General features: G+C 46.0%; 1 protein-coding gene and 1 pseudogene across 1 annotated transcript; one reads left to right on the forward strand and one right to left on the reverse strand.

Annotated features, from left to right (window-relative positions):
* Positions 1-7,562: 7,562 nt before the first annotated feature.
* Positions 7,563-11,656, reverse strand: LOC125530324 (polyubiquitin 11 pseudogene; annotated as a pseudogene).
* Positions 11,657-15,894: 4,238 nt separating this feature from the next.
* Positions 15,895-19,110, forward strand: LOC147992673 (uncharacterized). Its single transcript, XM_087531356.1, has one exon. The coding sequence runs from the start codon at positions 17,394-17,396 to the stop codon at positions 18,996-18,998; it is 1,605 nt and encodes a 534-aa protein (XP_087387482.1). The 5' UTR covers positions 15,895-17,393; the 3' UTR covers positions 18,999-19,110.
* The last annotated feature ends 3,897 nt before the right edge of the window (positions 19,111-23,007 follow it).

The raw sequence follows: 23,007 nt of genomic DNA on the forward strand, positions 1-23,007 counted from the left end.
CGCCCGTGTGCCCTCTCTGCCTTCTCTATCTACTTCAGACGGCGTCCCTGGCCACTGCTGGCTCCTCGTGTGCCCACGCCAGCGCCCGCGCTGACAGTACAGTCCGTGGCCCAGTTCGTGGGCCGCACACAGCGAGAGGCAGCGGGCGAGGGAGAAGCCGGCGACGGAGGCCTTGTCCTCTAGCCGGGCCCACATGTGGGCACCGGTGGATCCGACGGACCAGCTCCTCACGACGTCCTCCACCGCTCGCTCACCATGGCAGAGGCCAACGTGCGCTGGCTCCACCGCAAGAACGCACATGCGCTCCAGCTCGCCATTGAGCGGTCGGAGTGCAATGCAGCGGTGGATAAGGCGGCCAAAGCTGAGGCCGCCCGGCTGGAGAAGGAGCAGGAGTGCGTCGTCCGGAGGATGGCCGATGTCGTCACCTGTGATGACAGCTCCACCGGCTCCGATGACGATGCCCCTCCTGTCGCCGATGCCTGCACGGAGGGGTAAAGCCGCGCCTGCGACCTCAAGGGGAAGGGGCCGATAAGGAAATGGTGTTTTCCTCCGCTCTTCTATTTCCCCATTTAGTTATTGAGTTATTTTAGTTTAGATCGTTGTCCTTCTGGCGATGAATTGTGCATGTTGGTCTGATGAATTGACATGTTTATGCCCGTATCCGTATGCAATTGATCTATGTTCATTTGTTGCTTTGTTCGATATGATTATCTACGTATTTTTGTACAATGGAGGATCAATGAATCATCCAACTAAGACTCAGGTTGGGTTAGAGTGATTACTAGATCATTGATGGTGGGCAATGTCACGCTCTCTATTTTGACAACAAAATGATAGGAATTTTCATAACTATCTGTATACGTTTATTTTTAAGTAATGTAAGAGTTGAATATATGTTAGTAACAGCATCTACTCCCTCCATCCTGCAATATAAGAGCGTTTTTGGACACTACACTAGTGTCAAAAACACTCTTATATTATAGGACAGAGGGAGTAGTTGAGAAAGCTCAAGTGCTTCCGCTTGATGTCCTTAATTTGAATTTGCAAGTTCCTTGATGTGCAGGACACATAACTTTGTTTTACCAAGGTGACTGCTTTTATGGATGATGTCATACTTTGTCACTATGACTACAGGTCCAGTACTATTAAAAGAAAAAGAACAGGTAAAAAAATCAGGGTTGTGGAATTCGTTTGTTTGCATTTACTGATATGAGGTCGTAAGACAGTGTAGCATAGAAGAATAATTTAGCAATCGGTGACCTTTTAACTGAAGAAATCAGAAGAAATACAACATGGCCAAGGTAATTAATGCCTCATGATTGAGCAACACGCTTTGATTCTTCAGCATCACTTTCCTCAAGAGCAGCCAACAGTTTCATGCCACTTCTCAGGAACCTTGAACCTTGCAATGCAGCATAAGAGGAAAGAAAGGTGATTTAACTCAACCATCACAACACAAAATATTTTACATGCCAATGCACTAACAGTATAACATCAATGCAAAACTTACTTTGGGCAATCAGTGTAGCATTTCCGAGCTTATTGGATTTTGAAAATCATGTTCATACATAGATGATGATTGCAGTCGGGTAAGCCTGCACACACGTAGTACAACTTTGGAATCAAATACTTCTGGCATTCAAATTGTGATACTGCTTAATTAAACAACCAAGATCTAATATATTTTTCGTTTTCCACATGAACATTTTATCAAGGATAAGCCTCCCACTGACTGTAGAGGCTGAACTTTTAAGCTAACATAGAGATCACCTAGAGGACAACGATCTGAATTCCTTGGCCAGCACTGAGACGAGAGTGTTTTGGACATCTAGTCAAACAAAACAAGAGCATGCAGGTGAAGAAAATAAAGATGTGTAGCCTGAATAATTCAAACGCCGAGATGTTTGTTTGGATCAAGTATTTCTACAGCAAAATAAACAATGAGCTGGAAGTGTCTCCTGGGTACTTGCATATGGTTGAGAAAGAAATTCCTAAATGTGGTATTGTCGATCGATACTAATGATTCACATACACCAAAGCTTGAGGCTAAGATTCAACGCTTGGAGAATGCATCCAAACTGAAAGGCTCAAATTCAACACTGGGAGAATACGTTTGCAAGCATCCAATTTGTTTATTGTGCAACCTTTCAGTCCTACCATGGAGACATCTTTTGTACACCAGTATTTTTTACACCAACGAGTTCCCTATTTGAGAAGTGTGTATGAGCATCTTTGTTTCACAGGCTAAGCTAAATCCAAACAAGGGGGATACCAGAACCTACCTATTAAGTTCTGACACCATTGTAATTAATGTTTGCCTTGTTTTGGCTTAATCATATCAGTTGGGATCCGATAAACAAATGCCGACTTAATAGGTATATATTTATGCGTTTACATTCTTTTCATTCTAAAAAAATGTGGATCGGAGAGTTTAAACAAGATATGAGAACATTCTTGACCTGGTAGATCTTACCTGTCTTTTGTCGCAATTACGAAGATTTTCTAATTAGGGACCACCTATTACAAACAGTCTCATCTCTTTGCAAGTGTGGGGCTGGATATGAGAACCAACAACAATAACACATCCAAAATTGCTCTTCAGACCATAACAAGAACACATCCTTTTTGCTGAAGAACACACCCTTGTCATGCCCATTTGCGTTGGGCCAGCATGCTGCACCACTAAGCCGAGCAGAAATTGTAGCTATGCTTCCAGGTTAGAGTGCATTCTTGACATGCACTAGCTTCCCAGCACCAGCAGCTATAAATTCTCCCATGTCAGTGTGAACCTTGACGGAAAGCTGCATCAAAGTTGATCTTCACACAGCCCTCATTGGCGCGCTTCCATGTATGCACGCTCGGGCTTGCTTGGGCCAGCGTTTTTTTCTGTTCCAATGTGAACTCTTTTTTGACAAGCCGCATCTTTTCAGCATTACAGTGAAGCTTTTATCTTTATTTTTAAAAAATTGGCGAGAATCCAGATCCATTGATCATCTAACGACGACTACAAGTGAGTATATGGATCAACCAATAGATAGATAGGGCCAACTTATATCAACAGAAACATGCTCGGTTTTGTATTTTTGGTAGTATGCAAATGTGGAAATTAGTAATTCCAAATTGTGCACATGGTTCAACCTTATTGCAGTAATAGTCCCAAAAACAAAAGGATACATCATGGTAGTTTCTTAGAGCATCTCTAGCCTCGCCCCCAACAAGCCCCCCTCCCCCCCAAGGCCCTTTTTTATTACCGGCACCGAAAAAACGGCCTAGTCGCGCCCCCAGAAACCCAAGCCGAACCCGGCGTGCAGAGGGCGCCGGGGGAAACGGTTTTGGCGCGAAATCCTGGCGGGCCCGCCGAGTCAGCGGCCCAGCACGCTCGTCGTCTTCATCGTCTCGGTTTCCCGCGGGGAATCAACGACAAGGCTGCCGCGCCGATCAACCTTTCATTGATGTCTCACGGGTGGCACACTGAAGGCACGACGACGCGCGTCCCGCCACGCGTACACACGCATGCCGCCCGCTCACCGCCCCCGCCTTTATAAAAGTCGGCCCCTCCCTAGCTGGTGAGCGCACACCCTCCATCGACACAGAATCCTCTCCCCCTCTCGACCTCACACCGCCGACGCGCGTCTCTCCTCTCTCCCCCCGACGACAAGCATGGCAGCGCGGTAGCTCCTGGACGCCGCGACGAATGGAGACGACAAGTTCCTCGTCATCGGGCTCCCTCTCCTCCGGCTCGCCAGCGTTGCGCCCCATCAAGGCGGAGCCACAAGAGACGGCACTCAGGCGCCGCACCCGCGGCGGCGCCCTCGTTATCAACGAGGGCGGCCGTGGCCCCTCTCCTCCCTCTTACCGCATCGTCCGGCCAAAGACCGAGCCGGGGCTGCTCCCCGTGAAGAAGCACGAGGCCATGGCCGCCACCAACGAGACCACCCTCAAATGGGAGTGGGAGGATTACGTCCACGAGGAGGGCGGCATTGTTATCCTCGACAACAGCGACGAGGAGGCGCCCAGGCCGTCCAACCCCCCCACACATCAGACGCTAGTAAAGGGTGTAGCAGAGACGGCGGCGACTACACCAAGATGTACAGGCTGCTCGGCATGTAGAAGACAGGCGGCAGCGGCGTCTTTACTATTAGTAGCACTTTATTCTCTGATTCAATGGCTGGATGTGGAGCATCGTTCCAAAAACGTCGTGTGTATAGCAGCTCTCTTACTATTACGAAAATACTAGACAGACGACACTCCACGCACGATGCATGCACGATTCACAATCAAATGGATGTGAAGCACTTTATTCTCTGATTCAATGGCTGGATGTGGAGCATCGTTCATGCATCGTTCCAAAAACATCGTGTGTATAGCAGCTCTCTTACTATTATTATTAGTAATAGTATTTTAGTGGTCGTATTTAGTTGTTTTTAATTTGTGTTTCAATTTTTTACTATTAGTAGTAGTATCTTAGTAGCCAAATTTGTGTTGCGTTTGGCTGGCCGAGTTTAGTATAAAAAAAGGCGACTACTAGGCGCCGGCGCGCTGGCCCAAATTTGGGCCGGCCGCCCCGTACGCATCCGATATGCTGTGTTTTAACCGTCAGATCATGGTCTTCGTCCTCAAAGCACTCTTCTCTCTGGCTTTTGCCCCCAAATCACGTGAGCGCGGTGCAGGACGAGAACAAGACGACCGGCCTTCGAAGCTAGCCGGACCACCGTCGCTCTTTGGATCGCTGTCGCTGGCCGGGTCGCTGCTACTCACCAGATCGCCATTGCTCGCCTGCTTGCCGCCCTTGCTACCGGGTTGTATCAAACCTCCTCCTCACCCTCACCCTCCTCCCCCCCACCCACCCCCGCGACCGCCGTTCCAGCAGCCCCGACGACCTTGCAGCACGTCTCGCCGCGGTGGCCGTCGTAGCTCGCAGTGCCGGCCCGTCACGGCTCTAAAAAAGCATCGGTTGTCGCAGCTCTGGAATTGCTAGTTCCAGCAAAAATAGATGCCGGTTGAAGCAAAACTGCTCGCCGGTTGTATCAAAAATGGCTTGCCAATCCCAACGAAGAAAAATGTTTCCATACTCGCATCCATGAGAAATCGCTGGTTCCAGCAAAAATGTCTGATAGTTCCAGCAAAAACAAATGGCTGGTTGAAGCAAAAAACAGAGTTGCAGGACTCACATGAAGATGAATGTAGCAAAAATCCACAAACACCGGGTAGTAACAAAAATCAAAACGGTTGTAGCAAAATGATTCACCGGTTCCAGCAAAAATCACCGTGGTAGCAAGTTTGGGATGTTGGGGTGGTAGCAAAAACATCGGCTGGTTCCAGCAAAAACAAAATATGGTTGTAGTAAAAATCCTGCCACGCCGACCTTGGAGAGCAGCGCACCCAGCTGCGGGTGGCCATAGCGACAAGCGCTGCAGCACTGTCGTGATTGCTGCAACCCACTCAGCTCCGGCCACCGCTCGCAGCAGCGGGTGGCTCAGTTCCCAGCAGGCAACGACCGCTCCTCACCCCTGCAGTAACTCCGGCCACCACTCGGCGGAGTAGCAGAACCCCTGCAGTAACTCCGGCCACCGCTCCCGAAGCAACAGATCACCGGGATCTGAGAAAAAATGAAGGATGTGGTGCTGAGGGCTTGTTTAGAGAGATGATGGGGAGGGAAGGAAGAAAAGTAATGGACAGAAAGAGATAAGACACTAGACGTGGTTCCACCAGGTTACGTGTCGCCTGTATATGAAAACGTAGCGAGCGCGTGGGTGAGGCACCGGCCGAAGCTTCGGCCGGCCTGCCGATTTCAAACGTTTCCCATAAAAAAAGGCGTCTAGGGCAGTCTTGGGGCGGCGGTTGAGAAACCAACCGCCCCATGCTGATTTTTTTGCCGGCGTTTCTACAACAAGATAGACAAATGAACTGGAAGTTTCCTGGGTACTTGCAAGGCTGAGGAAGAAATTGGTTATTCCTAAACGTGTATTGCAGATTGATACTATTGATTCACATGTACGTTTGAGGCTCAAATCCAACACTTGAGAATACGTTTGCATCTGCATCATGGATACCTTTCACGGGCTAAGGCCTCTTTTAGTTCATAGGATAGGATTATCACAGGAATAGGAATTTTGTAGGAAATGAGATGACATGTACCTCAAATCCTATGAATAGAAATAAAAAACAAGATGTCATTTGATTAACACCAAAAGAATTTTTCCATTAAGTCTAGACTCTTTTTTATTTTCCTATGAAATGTGAAGGATAGAAACCAATCCTATATAAGAATAGGAATTCATTCCTATGAACCAAAGGGCTCTAAAGAAAAAAATCCTATAAGAATCCTATCCTCTAGAATTCCTATGAAATTCCTCTCTGAACTCTGCCACAGACAGGTTGGATATGAGAACCAACAACAAAAAAAACATCCAAAATTGTTCTTCAGACCATAATAAGAACACATCTTTTTTTCTGAAGAACACACCTGTTGGTTCAGATGATACTGATTATATTTGAGACCATAATAGGATATGTCCTTGAGAAAATGGACGATGCTGCATTTGTGGAACAGACCCTTAATATAAGGGATGCAAAAATAGAAATGCATTTGAATCAACTGACATGTCTGTAGATGATAATTCAAACAGGAAACTTAACTGCCTTGTTGCAACAGACATTAATAAATAACCGAATTGCCGTTGCACTTCTGCTTATTCTCATAAGATTTGTGACAAGTGGGCCTTTTAAGTCCAATGCATCGAAACTATTGTAAATTACAGAGCTTTAACATATGTTAACATATGTTAAATGACTAATCACAACCCATGAACAAACTAAAAAAAGAAGAGCAATACTTAACAGCCAAAATACCAGAGGTAGGCAATGGTAAATGGTGAACACACACAAATCTGATGGCCAAACCACAAGGCAGCACCATACTCCACACTAGCAATCACACTGCCACTGTCCACAGCAAGGTAACTGGATATATTCACAACTAAACCAAAATTACCACCACAAGGTAAGCAATGGTGAACACACACAAAACTGGTGGCTAAACCACAGGGCAGCACTAGCCACTATGCTCCACACTAGCAATCATCGCACTGCCACTGTCCACAACAAGGAAACTAGATATACTCACATATTCAACCAAAATTACCACCACAGGTAGGCAAAGCAATGGACCAATGGTGAATGGTGAACACACACAAAACTGATGATAAACCAAAAGGCAGCACTATGATCCACACTAGCGATCATCACACTGCCACTGTCTAAAGCAAGGTAACCGGGTATATTCACAGTTTCAGACACATCTAGGTATGAAATAACACATATCTAGAACAAACCAACCACACGATCTCTTGGAATGAACTGAATTCTACTTGCAAGTGACAAAGATCACACTACCTCAACAATAAACACATGACAAACAGCAATAGCAAAATATCTATGGGCTAGTAAAACCTGCAAGAACACATGTATCAACAAGATACATGTTCTACGATCTTATCACCATCAGAACAACAAAGGATAAAAAATGATAGCCGACATGAAATAGATTAACGTCATCAGAATGACCAAAATTTAAGCCCACATCGCATATCAGTAATATCCAGGAAAGATAACATAATACTCCAAGGTTTCAGTTTTCAAAGACAAACGGGACACATATAAATGAGTTCAATTTGAAGAGCAATCGCAAGCCACCTCTAAGCCTTCTGGTTGTAGACGTAGGTGAGGCCGCACTTGCCGCAGTAGTGGCGGTCGAAGTGGTTGGCCATGAAGGTCCCGGCGCCGCAATCGGCGTTGGGGCACTCCTTCCTGAGCCTGGTTACCTTGCCGGTGGCGTCGTCGACCTTGTAGAACTGGAGGACGGCGAGCTTCACCTTCTTGTGCTTGTGCTTTTGCTTCTTGGGCTTGGTGTACGTCTTCTTCTTGCGCTTCTTGGCGCCACCGCGGAGGCGGAGCACCAGGTGGAGGGTGGACTCCTTCTGGATGTTGTAGTCGGCGAGGGTGCGGCCGTCCTCGAGCTGCTTGCCGGCGAAGATGAGGCGCTGCTGGTCCGGCGGGATCCCCTCCTTGTCCTGGATCTTGGCCTTGACGTTGTCGATGGTGTCCGAGGACTCCACCTCCAGCGTGATGGTCTTACCCGTCAGGGTCTTCACGAAGATCTGCATCTTGGCGGCGGTGGGGTGGTCGCCTCCGCGCGCTGCGGCGGCGACGGTGGCGGCGGCTGCTGCTGCGCTGGGGTGGGGGTTGGGCGGCGGTATGCGGGCTAGGGTGAAGGGAGAGTCAGGCTTTCTATAAGTACAATCGGCAGGAGAATATGAGCTGTCGGATCTAGGGGTTCCAGATCGGACGGCTGGCTTTCGTGGATGGTATTTTGGGCTGGGCTGTATCGGATTGATTATGCTTGTGGCCCATGACTCGTCAGGAGGGTTCGATCCACTGTCAATATAAACATGTATATTCCGTTCACTTGCCCCCCAAAAAGTGTAAATTACATTGACACCTAGAAACGTGTAAATTCAATTTAGTACTGCAAATTATTTTTATGAAAGAATGAACGTGTAAGTTTTATATCTTGCCTAGCAAAAGAATTGGCCTCACAATTATAAAACATAAACAAGCAAGGCTCTACAAATTCCAACATTGGTTACTTTCGCAAAAAAAGAAACATTTGTTGCCACTCACGAATTGCGCAGCTTCTGGTCTCGCTTCTTTTGTTTTTCCAAGAGAGCCTCACACTTAACAGGTAAGTGGCATGTACACACTCCTAAATTCCCATGAAAAACAAGCGGGCACCCTCCAAATTAGAGAAGGGACTGCAGGGGGTGCTGCCGGGGTTTGCCCAATATTCAGCTTCGATTCCAATTACGAATACGACCATCCAAACAACAACATTCAGGCCGTCCCAATGCCAATATCCAATTGTAAGCCCCAATATCAACACTCAAACGGTGCCTGAGTGATATTTAGTTTGCATCCCACCGGTGCCTGAGTGATATTTAGTGGTGTTTGCGGCATGGAATTTGATTCCACCGTGTGCCAACCATCACTCATGGTTTGTTACTTTGCAACAACATTCTGGGCATAGCTGTTCGAGAGTGTAACATGTCAATCAATTCTAAATATGCAATCTTGAGACGACCAATTCCAAAAATGCATGAAGGATGATGTAACTAGTGTATGCCTGAGCGGAAATGCCCAACATTACTCCATGCCGAGGCCACATAGTGTATGACTGAGCGGAAATGCCCAACATTATTAAGCAACGTTCTAAGCTCACCACAAATAGAGTCCGCCACAACTAAGATCAGTCAAACAGTCACAACAACGACGGCAGCAAACAGTAATTCCAGCTGCATGATCATTGGCATGGCATGACAAATACAAACCACAATAACCGTTGAACAACCAAACGTGTTTTTGTCCGTTGCAAATAGCATTGGGCCATTTCAGAAATCAAATTGACAAAACTAAGCAAGTTTCTGAACATGTCCAGTTATTACCACACTTGCAATTATAAATTACTCCATGCCATAGAAATTTGGCATATGCAAACTAATGCCACGTCCAGAAAAAAATCCATGACAAACAACACATGCACAGATATATCTAAGGTTGTAACCACATGCACAGATATGGTATGACCACACAATTTTGTGAATCCAACCAGAATAAACAATGAAATGCACCCAAGGCAGGCAATAGTTAATGATGGAACACAAAACAGATGGATAAACGACAGGCAAGGACTTTGCAGCATTTCTTCAGAGAAGAATTTGGATAATAGGGATGCAAAAATAGAAATGCAGATCATGGCTACATAAATGTACATATTTGGATAATTACATCAAATGGGAATCTGTAGAGGCATAATGAATAAACTAAAATATCTGTAGATGAGAATTCAAATAGCTGAACTGCCTTGTTGCAACAGCCATGAAAAATAAACAACTGAATTACTGTTGCACTTTTGCTTATTCTCACAAAAGTTCAGTGACAAGTTGGCGTTTTAATTCTAATGCATCGAAGCCGCCTTCTGTACTAGTTGTAAATTACAGATCTTGACTGTATGTGAAATGACTTGTCACAACCCAAGAACAAACCAAAAAGAGAAGAACAGAAGTCAAACTACAACTGTAAACCGACAGACATATGGTATGATAGACCCAATCAAAATTACGACCACAGGTAGGCAAGGCAATGGTGAACACACCCAAAACTGATGGCTAAACAACAAGGCAGCACTATGCTCCACACTAGCAATCATCGCAATGCCACTGTCCACAGCAAGGTAACTAGATATATTCACAGATTCAACCAAAAACCACCACAAGGAAAGCAACTGTGAATACACAAAACTGATGGCTAAACCACAGGGCAGCACTATGCTCGACACTAGCAATCATCACACTGCCACTGTCCACAAGGAAACTAGATATATACATATTCAACCAAAATTACCACCACGGGTAGGCAAAGCAATGGTGAATGGTGAATACACACAAAACTGATGGCTAAACCACAAGGCAGCACTATGCTCCACACTAGCAATCATCGCACTGCCACTGTCTACAGCAAGGTGACCAGGTATGTATATTCAGAGTTTCAGGCACATCTAGGTATGAACTAACAAATATACTACCTAGAACAAACAAACCACACAATCGCTTGGAATGAACAGCACTCTAATTGCAAGTGACAAAGATCACACCCCTCAACAATCAACACATGACAAAACAGCAACAGCAAAATATTCATCTACATGTGAATCCATGCATAGTTATTGGCTAGTGACACCTGCAATAAAGGGTTAAGCTCAAGAACACATGTATCAAAAGATACATGCTCCATGATCACATCACCATCAGATCAACGAAGCATAAAATACGATAGCTGCCATGAGATAGATTAACGTCATTCAAAATGACCAAAATTTAAGCTCGCATAGCATCTCAGCATTAGGCAATCAAATATCTAGGAAACATAATACTCCAAGGTTTCAGTTTTCAAATACAAACAGGGACACATATAAATGAGTTCTATCCTCGACAGGTAAAAGAGCAGAGCAAACGCAAGCCACCTCTAAGCCTTCTGGTTGTAGACATAGGTGAGGCCGCACTTGCCGCAGTAGTGGCGGTCGAAGTGGTTGGCCATGAAGGTCCCGGCGCCGCAATCGGCGTTGGGGCACTCCTTCCTGAGCCTGGTTACCTTGCCGGTGGCGTCGTCGACCTTGTAGAACTGGAGGACGGCGAGCTTCACCTTCTTGTGCTTGTGCTTTTGCTTCTTGGGTTTGGTGTACGTCTTCTTCTTGCGCTTCTTGGCGCCACCGCGGAGGCGGAGCACCAGGTGGAGGGTGGACTCCTTCTGGATGTTGTAGTCGGCGAGGGTGCGGCCGTCCTCGAGCTGCTTGCCGGCGAAGATGAGACGCTGCTGGTCCGGCGGGATCCCCTCCTTGTCCTGGATCTTGGCCTTGACGTTGTCGATGGTGTCCGAGGACTCCACCTCCAGCGTGATGGTCTTACCCGTCAGGGTCTTCACGAAGATCTGCATCTTGGCGGCGGCGGGGTGGTCGCCTCCGCGCGCTGCGGCGGCGACGGCAGTGGCGGCGGCGGGGTTGGGTTTGGGCTGGGCGGCGGGGTGGAATGGAGGCTAGGGTATGGAAGGGTCTGGCGTTATATAAGTATAAGTAGGCGGGAGAATATAAGCTGTTGGATCTAGGGGTTCCAGATCGGACGGCTGGCTTTCGTGGACGCTATTTTGGGCTTGGCTGGATAGGATCGATTTTGCTTGTGGCCCATGGTTCGTGTAAATTGCCAAAAAAAGTGTAAATTCCATTTAGTAGTGTACGTTATTTTTATGTAGGAATAAACGTGTAAATTTGTATCTTGTCCAAAAAAAGAATTGGCATCACAATTAAAATATATGAATAAGCAAGACGCTAGAGATTTTTTTTGTGCGAAAAGGATCAAATCTATTATAAAGATTCACCGAAAGTACAAAACGCCTCAAACATAATAAAATTTTCATTGAGGTTCATGGACCACCGAACGACCATTGCTGCTACCAGAACGACCCGCCGACGCGCCATCGTCGCTCCCATACCGGAGCCGACCCGACCTTATCGACGACAACCGGGGAGTCTTCGTGCACGTGTCCATAAGGACCAGCGCCCTGGAGCCGCATTCGTCGTCGCTGAATCCGTCAATCGATCTGAAGAACCTGACACCAAATATCGTCGCTACGTATGCACGACGAGAAACTCTAACCTCACCGCCCCAAGGAGCTGATAGGAATCTACGCCGAAGCTCCGTCTAATCCGTCCCAACGAACGAACTAGAGGAGGATCGGAACCCGGAAGACTGACTCGAAGAAGGAGCGCCGCCATCCGTCCAAACACCGTCCCTACAAGGACTAAAACCATATACATCTACTAGCTGGAGTCGAGACACCATGATTCTCCTCCCCACCACCGGCCGCCGAAGCGGCAGGCGGAGGGAAAGCGAATCAACAGGCTCGCCGGCGAAGATCGAGAGGAGGAAGGGTTTCCCAAGTCGCCTTAGGAGAGAGGAAAAAAATGGAACATTGGTTAAAAGAAAATTAAAACTCATCCAATTCGGATATTAAAATGAAAAATCTATCATCAAGAAGAATTTTTTGTATAAGTGATACATAGTGCCCAAATAGAAAACTCAACAAGCTCCTGGGGCACCGGGTCGATACAGAGTATAGCAAAAACATGTTACAGCGAAGGATTAAAATACTCCCTCTCCCGGTTTATTTGTCGCATAAATGAATAGAAATTAATGTATCTATAACTAAAAATACATTTAGATATATCCATTTCTGCGACAAGTAATTCGGGACAGAAGGAGTAGTTCTTTAAGGATTGAAAATGAATCAATCTCTCATCAGCAATACTTCTCAGTTAAGGATGAAAAGGCTGGACGTGGAGTATTTGCTCCGAGCTCAAATGTACCCCGATGAAGAGTAAAATAATAAAAATCCAAAAAATAATAAGAATATTCAAAAAGAATCTATTTTTTTGTGATAGCTGTACGCAGGGAGATTTTGGGGACCCGGGGCGAACCTAAAATCCGGGGCCCTTAGTAAACACATCATAGTAGTAAAAATAAATGTATGTATATATGAATATTTAGCAATAAAACTCCAATGCATTCAAAATCAGTGTGCGTATCAAATAATTTATACATAATACCTTAAAAATTCTTCTAACATTCCTCGATGCAAAGTCGCTTATGATGGGGTCGATGTCAATCTCATCCAATAATTTCTTCTCGATGCATGATGTAGCCAAACCATTTAACCTCTCTTGAGTCATTGTTGACCTCAAATAATTCTTCAACAATTTCAGCTTTGAAAAGCTTCTTTCAGCCGATGCGACCGTCACAGGCACAGTAAATAAGATGCGATAAGCAATGAAGATATTTGGATAACAATCAACTTCTCTGACATGCCCAAAAATCTCCATGGCAGACATTACGCCATTTGGCAAAGTGAATCTCATAATCTTCAATTCAGAAATAAGATCATATACCTCTACATCAGATGAACCAATGATATAATCCATCATGTGCTAAGGGACTCTGACTCCTGCTACTGCTAGACTTGAAGATCTTACAACAAAAGCAAAAAACTTTGTCAACACCTCCTGAATAAACTAGCCATTTTCTATCATGTTTCTCTCCATTGCTTAATTTCCTATGATAATGAACATAGGAAAAATGCCTTCCTGCATCATCTACACGGTATTCCATTTTATCCTCTTCCTCTCTCATTGGCCCTTTCTCAACTAATACATCTCTTGCTTTATTGTCAAGATTATCCCAATTTCTTGGATCATAAATATCAGGAGTATAGACTGGTTCATCAACACTAGGAGACTGTCCTTGTGCATCCGATGAATTACCTATATTCTCGGAGCCACTTACATTGTTGTTGTCGATGTTGGTGTCGGCATTTTCTTCTTGCTGATCAGATTCTGAATTCACATTATTTTGTTGCTCTTCCTCTGTGGCAACTATCGCCAACTCATCACCTCGGTTTATCGAAGTAGTGGAAGTACGCTTGAAATATCTGTGCACATGTCCATGTTGTGATTGTACCAATTTATGTGCGGCCTTCTTCTTTTTCCTTTTTTTGCTACCTGATGCATACTTCCTATTTCTCGGAGGCATGCTAAAACACAATCCTGAAAAAGTAATTTTTGCATCAATTATTAAACAGTACCACATACGCATCAAGGGACGGCCAAACACAAATATAGTATACCTGGTTCTGATGATCTGAATTCTGATAGCATCAGTCCGAGTGCTGTTTGCAGCGCCTAGACTCGGAGAGCAATGAGCAATTGACCAAGACTGAGGGCCCCCTGAATTGAAATCAGCTGTGAACTGTATTAGGAAGGGGATTAGGAAAAGAGAATTAGAAATTAGCAAGAGGCATATGGCAGTCGGCAGACCTGCAGTACGGCGCGTCGGCGACGGCGGGCGGCGGCCTAGGGCTGGGAGCCTGCGTGATGAGACGGATCGAACTGTCGAGAATCGACAGGATCATGATTGGCCTTTTTTTTCTAGGTGAAACTGTGAAAGGATAGCATATTGTTGTCTTTTTTTTAACATGGAGGACGACGAAGGAAAGCGATCGTTAATCAAGCCGCGCATGTCGCTAATCCTGCCGCTGCGGCTCGTTTCGCTTGCGAGCCTGTGCGTGTGCGTGAAAGGCTGATGAAAGGCCTCGCCTTTGGCTATTTTGTTTGACATGGGCCTACAGCCTGCTATACGTATATATCTTGTACATACCTGGGTGGGGGCCCCTACCTTGTGGGGGCCCGGGGCGGCCGCCCCCTGCCCCTCCCCAGGGCCGGCCCTGGCCGTACGGACGACGGATGGCACGGGCCTGCTCCCTTGTGTGTCGTGCCGCCTTTACCTTGCACTCCTCCCTCGCGAGGCACTTGGAAGCCTTGAGCGCGAGGCGGAGCGCCTCGCATCAGACTCCGCCTCATGAGTTCCACTGTCAATAAACGTGTAAATTCCATTTAGTAGTGTAAATTATTTTTATATAGGAATAAATGTGTAAATTTGGTATCTTGTCCAAAAAAAGAATTGACATCAACATTTAAAAATACGAATAAGCAAAACTCTAGAGATTGATTTGCTACATGAACATTGGTTACTTTCGCAAAAATTTGAACATTGGTTAAAAAAAATCAAAACTCATTCAATTCGGATATTAAAATGCAGTTTTGTTAAAGTACATCTAGATGTGCTCTAAGTATTGCACATCTAAATCTTATGTCATTGATTTTACGTTAAGATTCATGCAAGAATTTCTTTTGTCTTTTTTCCTTTTCTTTCTAGTTTGATTGACTCACTTAACGCTCTATCACCAGGAAGCTTTTTTTTGGTATAGAAGAAATACATAGTGCCCAAATAGAAATTAACAAGTTATAGGTCCTCGGGCACCGGGCCGATACAGAGTACAACAAAAACTGGGTTCCTCAAGAAGGATTGAAAATACAGTAGTTCTTTAATTAAGGATTGAAAATGAATCAAAAATTTCATACTTCTCAGTTAAGGGTGAAAATTCTCTGTGTTCCGGGTGCCTTTTGAAGCACACACAATTCCAGTCATGAGCTTCTCTGTAAGAATGTTTAGCACCGCACCCCTTTTTTCTGCAGAACAGTCCAAGAATCCAGTGTAGAGCATAGAGTAAAAATTACATCAATAGGATCTCTAGGTAGAAGGCTCTGAAAACAAGATTTATTTCTCGTTTTCCATATAGACCAAAGTAAGGCAGCAATAGCAACAGAAAACAATGGCACGATCTTTATCTATCAACATTCAGACACATCACTTACTAATAATGCAGATCAAGGGTCGTAAGGAAATGACGACCAATTAATCCAGAGATACATGGGTACAGACCAGAGATACTACATGAGTGCAACCACCAAATCAGAAAAAACAGAGATAACATGACTAAAAATACAGACTTAAAGATACTGAAGGAGAGCACATGAGTTCAACCACCAAACCAGCAAAAAACAGAGTTAATGACTATGAATAGGGACTGAAGGAGAGTACAGATCAGTTACTGAGGTGAAAAGCATCGCAACAGAGTTTATTGCAGAGGAAGATACATGGAAATTTTCAACGGAAAAGTTTCTGGAGATGGTTTTTCACGACACTGTTCTTTGTGTGTTCCGTGATGTTCCATATGAGGGTCGTGAGCTCGCCACCGCAGCTGAGTCGCTTGGCATGAGAATCCCTGCTGCACCACATGGACGCAAACATGAGCAGACGCACCCACGATTCCAAGATGAACTTCAACATGTCTTTCATATCCCAGTGTTCAGGTCCTTTCACCATACCTGCAATTTCTTTGCTGGGAAGTTTCTGCAAATCTGGAATCCAGTGTTCAAGTCCTTTCACCATATCTGCGACTTCCTTGTTAATTTTGCTTTCTCCACCCTTGGACGGTTAGCCTAGCAACTTCCAAGCAAGTTCAGTTCCTGCCCGCACAATAGTCATACCTGGGCCCTCAAGATAACGTTTTTCTACATTTTGATTTCCTTTCCCGAAATTTGGGTCATTTAGATTATCCCTATTTTCCAGCATCCACATGGCAACCACATCCTTCTTTTTGGTTCTGTAACTAGTGGGTTTAGCCACATTCCATATCTCCACCACAGCACAGCGTGCTCTCTCATGCAGGCTGTGGAGGGTCAGTGTCAGCGACCTTGCTATGGGCCGGCCCTATTCACATCGATCTGGCCCAGAAGATGGATGGCCTCCAACTACAAAAGGCACACGGGTGCCCATGGAAGAGGTGGCTTGGATCGGAAGGCTTCGGCCTGGCTTGGCTGGCTAGCGTCTCTCTATCTCTTCTCTGGTTCCTCATCGTCTCCCTCCTCTGATCTCCTTCTTTCTCCATGTAACTTGAGAGATGTAAGCAAATTCATGGTGATTGAGTCAATATAGTACTGGGTACCTAACATTTGGTATTCAGAGCCATAGATCCTAGCCTCAGAGTTTCAATCAAAAAATTTCTCCACCACTGCCTACAACCTGTTTAACAAAATGCCAAGCCACAAATTCGCCTGCCCCAAGGGCGTTCTTCACGCCCGGATCAGCGACGTTCGTTAGGTGGTCACCATCGAGTCGATTCGTCAGTTGTTCCGTCGCTCTGGTGATGGATATGTGATCTGCGTGTACGAGCGGGTGGTGGACGGGATGTATGGCGTGGAGGCATACGTCGAGTTCCGGTCTCAATAGAGGGCGACCCGAGATCGAGCTGCCTTGGATGGCCATGCTATCTATGATGGCTGCTGCATCCTTGTCGTCGACCTCGTCCCGACGGTCTACACCACCATCACCATGCCGGATGACGACGAGATGGCACCCTCGTACTTCTACGACGACACTCCCTACACGGAGTGGACTGCGGCGTTGGCCGCAGCTGAGTGCCATGATGAGGTGCCCGCTACATCCACCGACAGCCTCCAACTCGAGGCGTCCATGGGCGCCATCAGCGCGAGTCTGTCCGAGCTCGCCGCGCCTGCAGCACAAACTCTGTCCGCGACCACCGACATTGCCGTCCTGGAGCTCAGCGTGAGTGACAAGGTGCTTGAAGTTGACACCAACACCGCCGCTCCGACGCCCACCACCTGTTCGATAGGTTGCCCAAGAAGCGACACGCCCGAGGAGTCAGCGCTCACTTCGTCCACGATACTACCTTCATCCATGATCGTCGGCGACATCGCTCCTGAGCTTGCTGCACATGTATGTGGCCTCTATCATATTACTGACAGAGACGACCCAATGGCGTCGTTCCTAGTTCCCTGGAGTGCACCTACATCCTTCACAATGCCACATGAAGCCTCGCCAATGCCTCTGCGTTGGTTGTTCCCTGTCTTTGATATGGATAACTTTGCAGTTACTAAGTGTTCAACCGATTGCTTCGACTACAACACCAACGAAGCCGTATCTTCAGTTATTGAGCAAAAGGTACAGGTACTCCGACCTCTGCCATGGCCTTCCTTTTTCAGTGATTCGGCATGTATTAGCGAATCCTTGAGTGGTGAGCAGAATATTTTACACGGGTGGTTCCTTCAAAATGATCTTCTCGAATCATGTCTAGCTATCACATCATCAATTACGCCGCAACTAATGGTGCTGATGGAAGAATTTGGGAGTCTACTGACAGTTGCTTCAGCTGGTATACCCGTGCATCTATCAGTTGGTGAGAATAGTACCATTCTTATTTACACTGCTAGATGGTTGCTACAGATATCTTCCAGTTCAGTACTGCAATTGCCTTTAAGTGGATCTGCACCCAATTTTATTATGGCGATTTTTTCCGAGTGTGGCAGTTTGCTGAAGTGTGGATGGAGAGGACAGTTTGGCTTGCAAGATATTCTTGTACAGATTACCATTCCCCAAGCTGATGCAGTTTGCTATTTTTGGGAAACATCTAACCATGGGGGACAAGGTTCTTATTGCCATCCACGATCTGAGCAGGACAAGTTTTCTTGTACTACAGTAGAAGTTGATCATGCTATGAGATGGTGCTCTGTTGAATTGATATCCTGGTCATTGAAATGGAAACAGATCTATTTACTAGTATCAGAGGGAGTGAGATCTTGGCCTTGCTGGGATAAATTTGTGTTGGTTCCTGCAATGATGCGAGTTACATTTGACAATTATCACAGTATAGTGGTGCTCATGTCGACAATAGGAGAAGGAATTACCAGTTTGCAATACCTTGGAAAATTAAATAAGGAGTACCCCAGTTGCAAAGAGGCCCTGTTTGAGCAAGCTACATTCTATGATTCTGAATGTTTTGCATGGATTCTAATGGACACTATTTGTGCCTATTCAGATATTGGAGGGAGTGGACATGTCATTCACTGGTGTAAGTTGCTGGGTCAATCAAAATATTGTTCTTCATGCTATTCTTACCAGGACCATTCTGTTGCATAAGATTACAATCAACTACAGATTCTTCACAAGTCGAACGAGTGGAAGGGCTTCCAAGTGGTTCTACGACCAAAATTCTTTTGGACATATTCTCAGAGGTTATGAGCTCTTGGAGTTATTCTATATTAGGTGCAAAACCTGGAATTTTGACGAGGTATAAATTCTCATGTGTTTTGAACTGTTCTGGAGCAGAGCTACTGCATGATCGTTATATTCAAGTTTGGGTTAAATTCCTTTTTGTTGGACAACTTATTTCTGTGTGCCTTTAAGATGAACCATTGGAGAATTGCTTGGATACTAGCCTGGGATGTATATGAACATGCTGATATGAAATTGAGGGAATTATGGCTCACGAAAATGGACCAGGAGATCTGCTATTGTATTGGCAATGTTACTGCTTGGTACTTGTCCTTTACTCAATTTAGACCCACTGATGCATATTTTGTTGAGCATAAGATGCAAATTCTCGGAGGAATTGAGAAATGGCTATCATATAATCAATATGTGCAGCCAGCTGCTGAAAATTTTGAGGCTTCTCCTTGGCATGTGTTTTATGTTTCTGGAAGTTTCTTGCAAGTGAATGCTACAGGTTTAGCCCAACATTTGTTCCTTGGGCTAACCTACAGGAAGGTGGCACTAGCGAGGCTGAAGCCATGGCCTTCTTGAAAATGCTTCTTCTGGGAAGAAACGATCAGCTGACTACTTTATGTTCAGTGATGCTATATTGTAGTGGTGGAAGTACTTCATTATATGCAGCTATTGAACTTCACGGAAGTGAACAATTTCCTTGCGTCATTGCTTGGTGGAGTTGCTGCACTACTAGATCCATGTGTAAGGTGCAGTGGGTGATTCTTACCTGTAAAAATTTAAGGACTGGAGGTGATCTGTGCAAGTGGAAGCAACTACTAATGTTCATGTTTGCTGCAAGGGGTGGCACTGTTCTGATTCTGGCATGTGATCCTGACAACTTTCCAATGAAAATAATGGTCGACCTCTCTGCTCCGGAACTGAACCAACAAGGTCATGCACTGATGCAATGGAAGATCCCATGGTTCCAAGCACTGCTCGAAGAGTGCTCTCCTGTGATCTATTGCTTGAAGATTGAGGTCAGAAGCTTAGTTGTCCGTACCATTTCTCTGTTGCACTTGCCTTGGGACCCTGGTGGTCTTACTCGTCGTCGGCCTGGGATCAAGCCAAACTTCATGGGGATCGTTCAGTGGGTGCGAGGATGGTGGATTTTTGTTATGCTGATATGTTGTTGTGGCCACTAGTTCGACGGTGCATTATACCTTGACCAAGTCTGTGCCGACCAAGACTACCACCTCCATGTCTTGGTCGACCAAGTTCCTATTGGTCATGACGATGACTACATTGTCACAAGATTGAGTCAGTGGCATACAATTGGTCAACAAGGTGATTTGTGTCTAATTCTGGTTCCTGATGTGCTCATGTTACAAGACCTACAACTGGCTTGGGATCTAGATGAGAAGGTCCTTGATTGGGTTCAGTTTGCAATGCAAGTTCCTTGGGATCCCGGTGGTTCGACATGGAGTTGGCTTGAGGGCAAGCCGAAACTTATGGAGGGGGGATTGTCAGCGACCTTGCTATGGGCCGGCCCTATTCACATCGATCTAGCCTAGAAGATGGATGGCCTCCAACTACAAAAGGCACACGGGTGCCCACGGAAGAGGTGGCTTGGATCGGAAGGCTTCGGCCTGGCTTGGCTGGCTAGCGTCTCTCTATCTCTTCTCTGGTTCCTCATCGTCTTCCTCCTCTGATCTTGAGAGATGTAAGCAAATTCATGGTGATTGAGTCAATATAGTACTGGGTACCTAACATTTGGTATTCAGAGCCATAGATCCTAGCCTCAGAGTTTCAATCAAAAAATTTCTCCACCACTGCCTACAACCTGTTTGACAAAATGCCATGCCACAAATTCGCCTGCCCCAAGGGCGTTCTTCACGCCCGGATCAGCGACGTTCGTCAGGTGGTCACCATCGAGTCGATTCGTCAATTGTTCCGTCGCTCCGGTGATGGATATGTGATCTGCGTGTACGAGCGGGTGGTGGACGGGATGTATGGCGTGGAGGCATACGTCGAGTTCCGGTCTCAATGGAGGGCGACCCGAGATCGAGCTGCCTTGGATGGCCATGCTATATATGATGGCTGTTGGGTAACGTAGTAATTTCAAAAAATTTCCTACGCACACGCAAGATCATGGTGATGCATAGCAACGAGAGGGAAGAGTGTGATCTACGTACCCTTGTAGATCGACAACAGAAGCGTTTGGTTGATGTAGTCGTACGTCTCCACGGCCCGACCGATCAAGCACCGAAACTACGGCACCTCCGAGTTCTAGCACACGTTCAGCTCGATGACGATCCCCGGACTCCGATCCAGCAAAGTGTCGGGGAAGAGTACCGTCAACACGACGGCGTGCTGACGATCTTGATGTACTACTATCGCAGGGCTTCGCCTAAGGACCGCTACAATATTATCGAGGACTATGGTGGCAAGGGGCGCCGCACACGGCTAAGAATATGATCACGTGGATCAACTTGTGTGTCTATGGGGTGCCCCCTGCCCCCGTATATAAAGGAGTGGAGGAGGGGAGGGCCGGCCCTCTCTATGGCGCGCCCTAGGGGAGTCCTACTCCCACTTAGATAGACATCCCTCTAATCCTCTAAGTGATTACGTGTTCCAAATCAACTAAACCATGCTCGATCATCACGTGAGATGGAGTAGTTTCATTGGTGAACATCACTATGTTGATCATATCTACTATATGATTCACGCTCGACCTTTCGGTCTCCGTGTTCCGAGGCCATATCTGCATATGCTTGGCTCGTCAAGTATAACCTGAGTATTCCGCGTGTGCAACTGTTTTGCACCCGTTGTATTTGAACGTAGAGCCTATCACACCCGATCATCACGTAGTGTCTCAGCACGAAGAACTTTCGCAACGGTGCATACTCAGGGAGAACACTTCTTGATAATTTAGTGAGAGATCATCTTATAATGCTACCGTCAATCAAAGCAAGATAAGATGCATAAAAGATAAACATCACATGCAATCAATATAAGTGATATGATATGGCCATCATCATCTTGTGCCTGTGATCTCCATCTCCAAAGCACCATCATGATCACCATCGTCACCAGCGCGACACCTTGATCTCCATCGTAGCATTATTGTCATCTCGCCAATCTTATGCTTCCACGACTATCGCTACCGCTTAGTGATAAAGTAAAGCATTACAACGCGATTGCATTGCATACAATAAAGCGACAACCATATGGCTCCTGCCAGTTGCCGATAACTCGGTTACAAAACATGATCATCTCATACAAAAAAATTCAGCATCATGTCTTGACCATATCACATCACAACATGCCCTGCAAAAACAAGTTAGACGTCCTCTACTTTGTTGTTGCAAGTTTTACGTGGCTGCTACGGGCTTAAGCAAGAACCAATCTTACCTACGCATCAAAACCACAACGATAGTTTGTCAAGTTGGTGCTGTTTTAACCTTCGCAAGGACCGGGCGTAGCCACACTCAGTTCAACTAAAGTTGGAGAAACTGTCACCCGCAAGCCACCTATGTGCAAAGCACGTCGGGAGAACCGGTCTCGCGTAAGCGTACGCGTAATGTCGGTCCGGGCCGCTTCGTCCAACAATACCGCCGAACCAAAGTATGACATGCTGGTAAGCAGTATGACTTATATCGCCCACAACTCACTTGTGTTCTACTCGTGCATATAACATCAACACATAAAACCTAGGCTCGGATGCCACTGTTGGGTAACATAGTAATTTCAAAAATTTTCCTACGCTCACGCAAGATCATGGTGATGCATAGCAACGAGAGGGAAGTGTGATCTACGTACCATTGTAGATCGACAACGGAAGCGTTTGGTTGATGTAGTCGTACGTCTCCACGGCCCGACCGATCAAGCACCGAAACTACGGCACCTCCGAGTTCTAGCACACGTTCAGCTCGATGACGATCCC

This window comes from Triticum urartu, chromosome 1A (genome assembly GCF_056163025.1).
Source record: "Triticum urartu cultivar PI428250 chromosome 1A, HENAU_Tu73, whole genome shotgun sequence".
NCBI classification, from domain to species: Eukaryota; Viridiplantae; Streptophyta; class Magnoliopsida; order Poales; family Poaceae; genus Triticum; species Triticum urartu.

Coding starts and splice junctions, on each gene's coding strand:
- LOC147992673 (XM_087531356.1), top strand. CDS start 17,394: ATGCCGGATGACGACGAGATGGCACCCTCGTACTTCTACGACGACACT.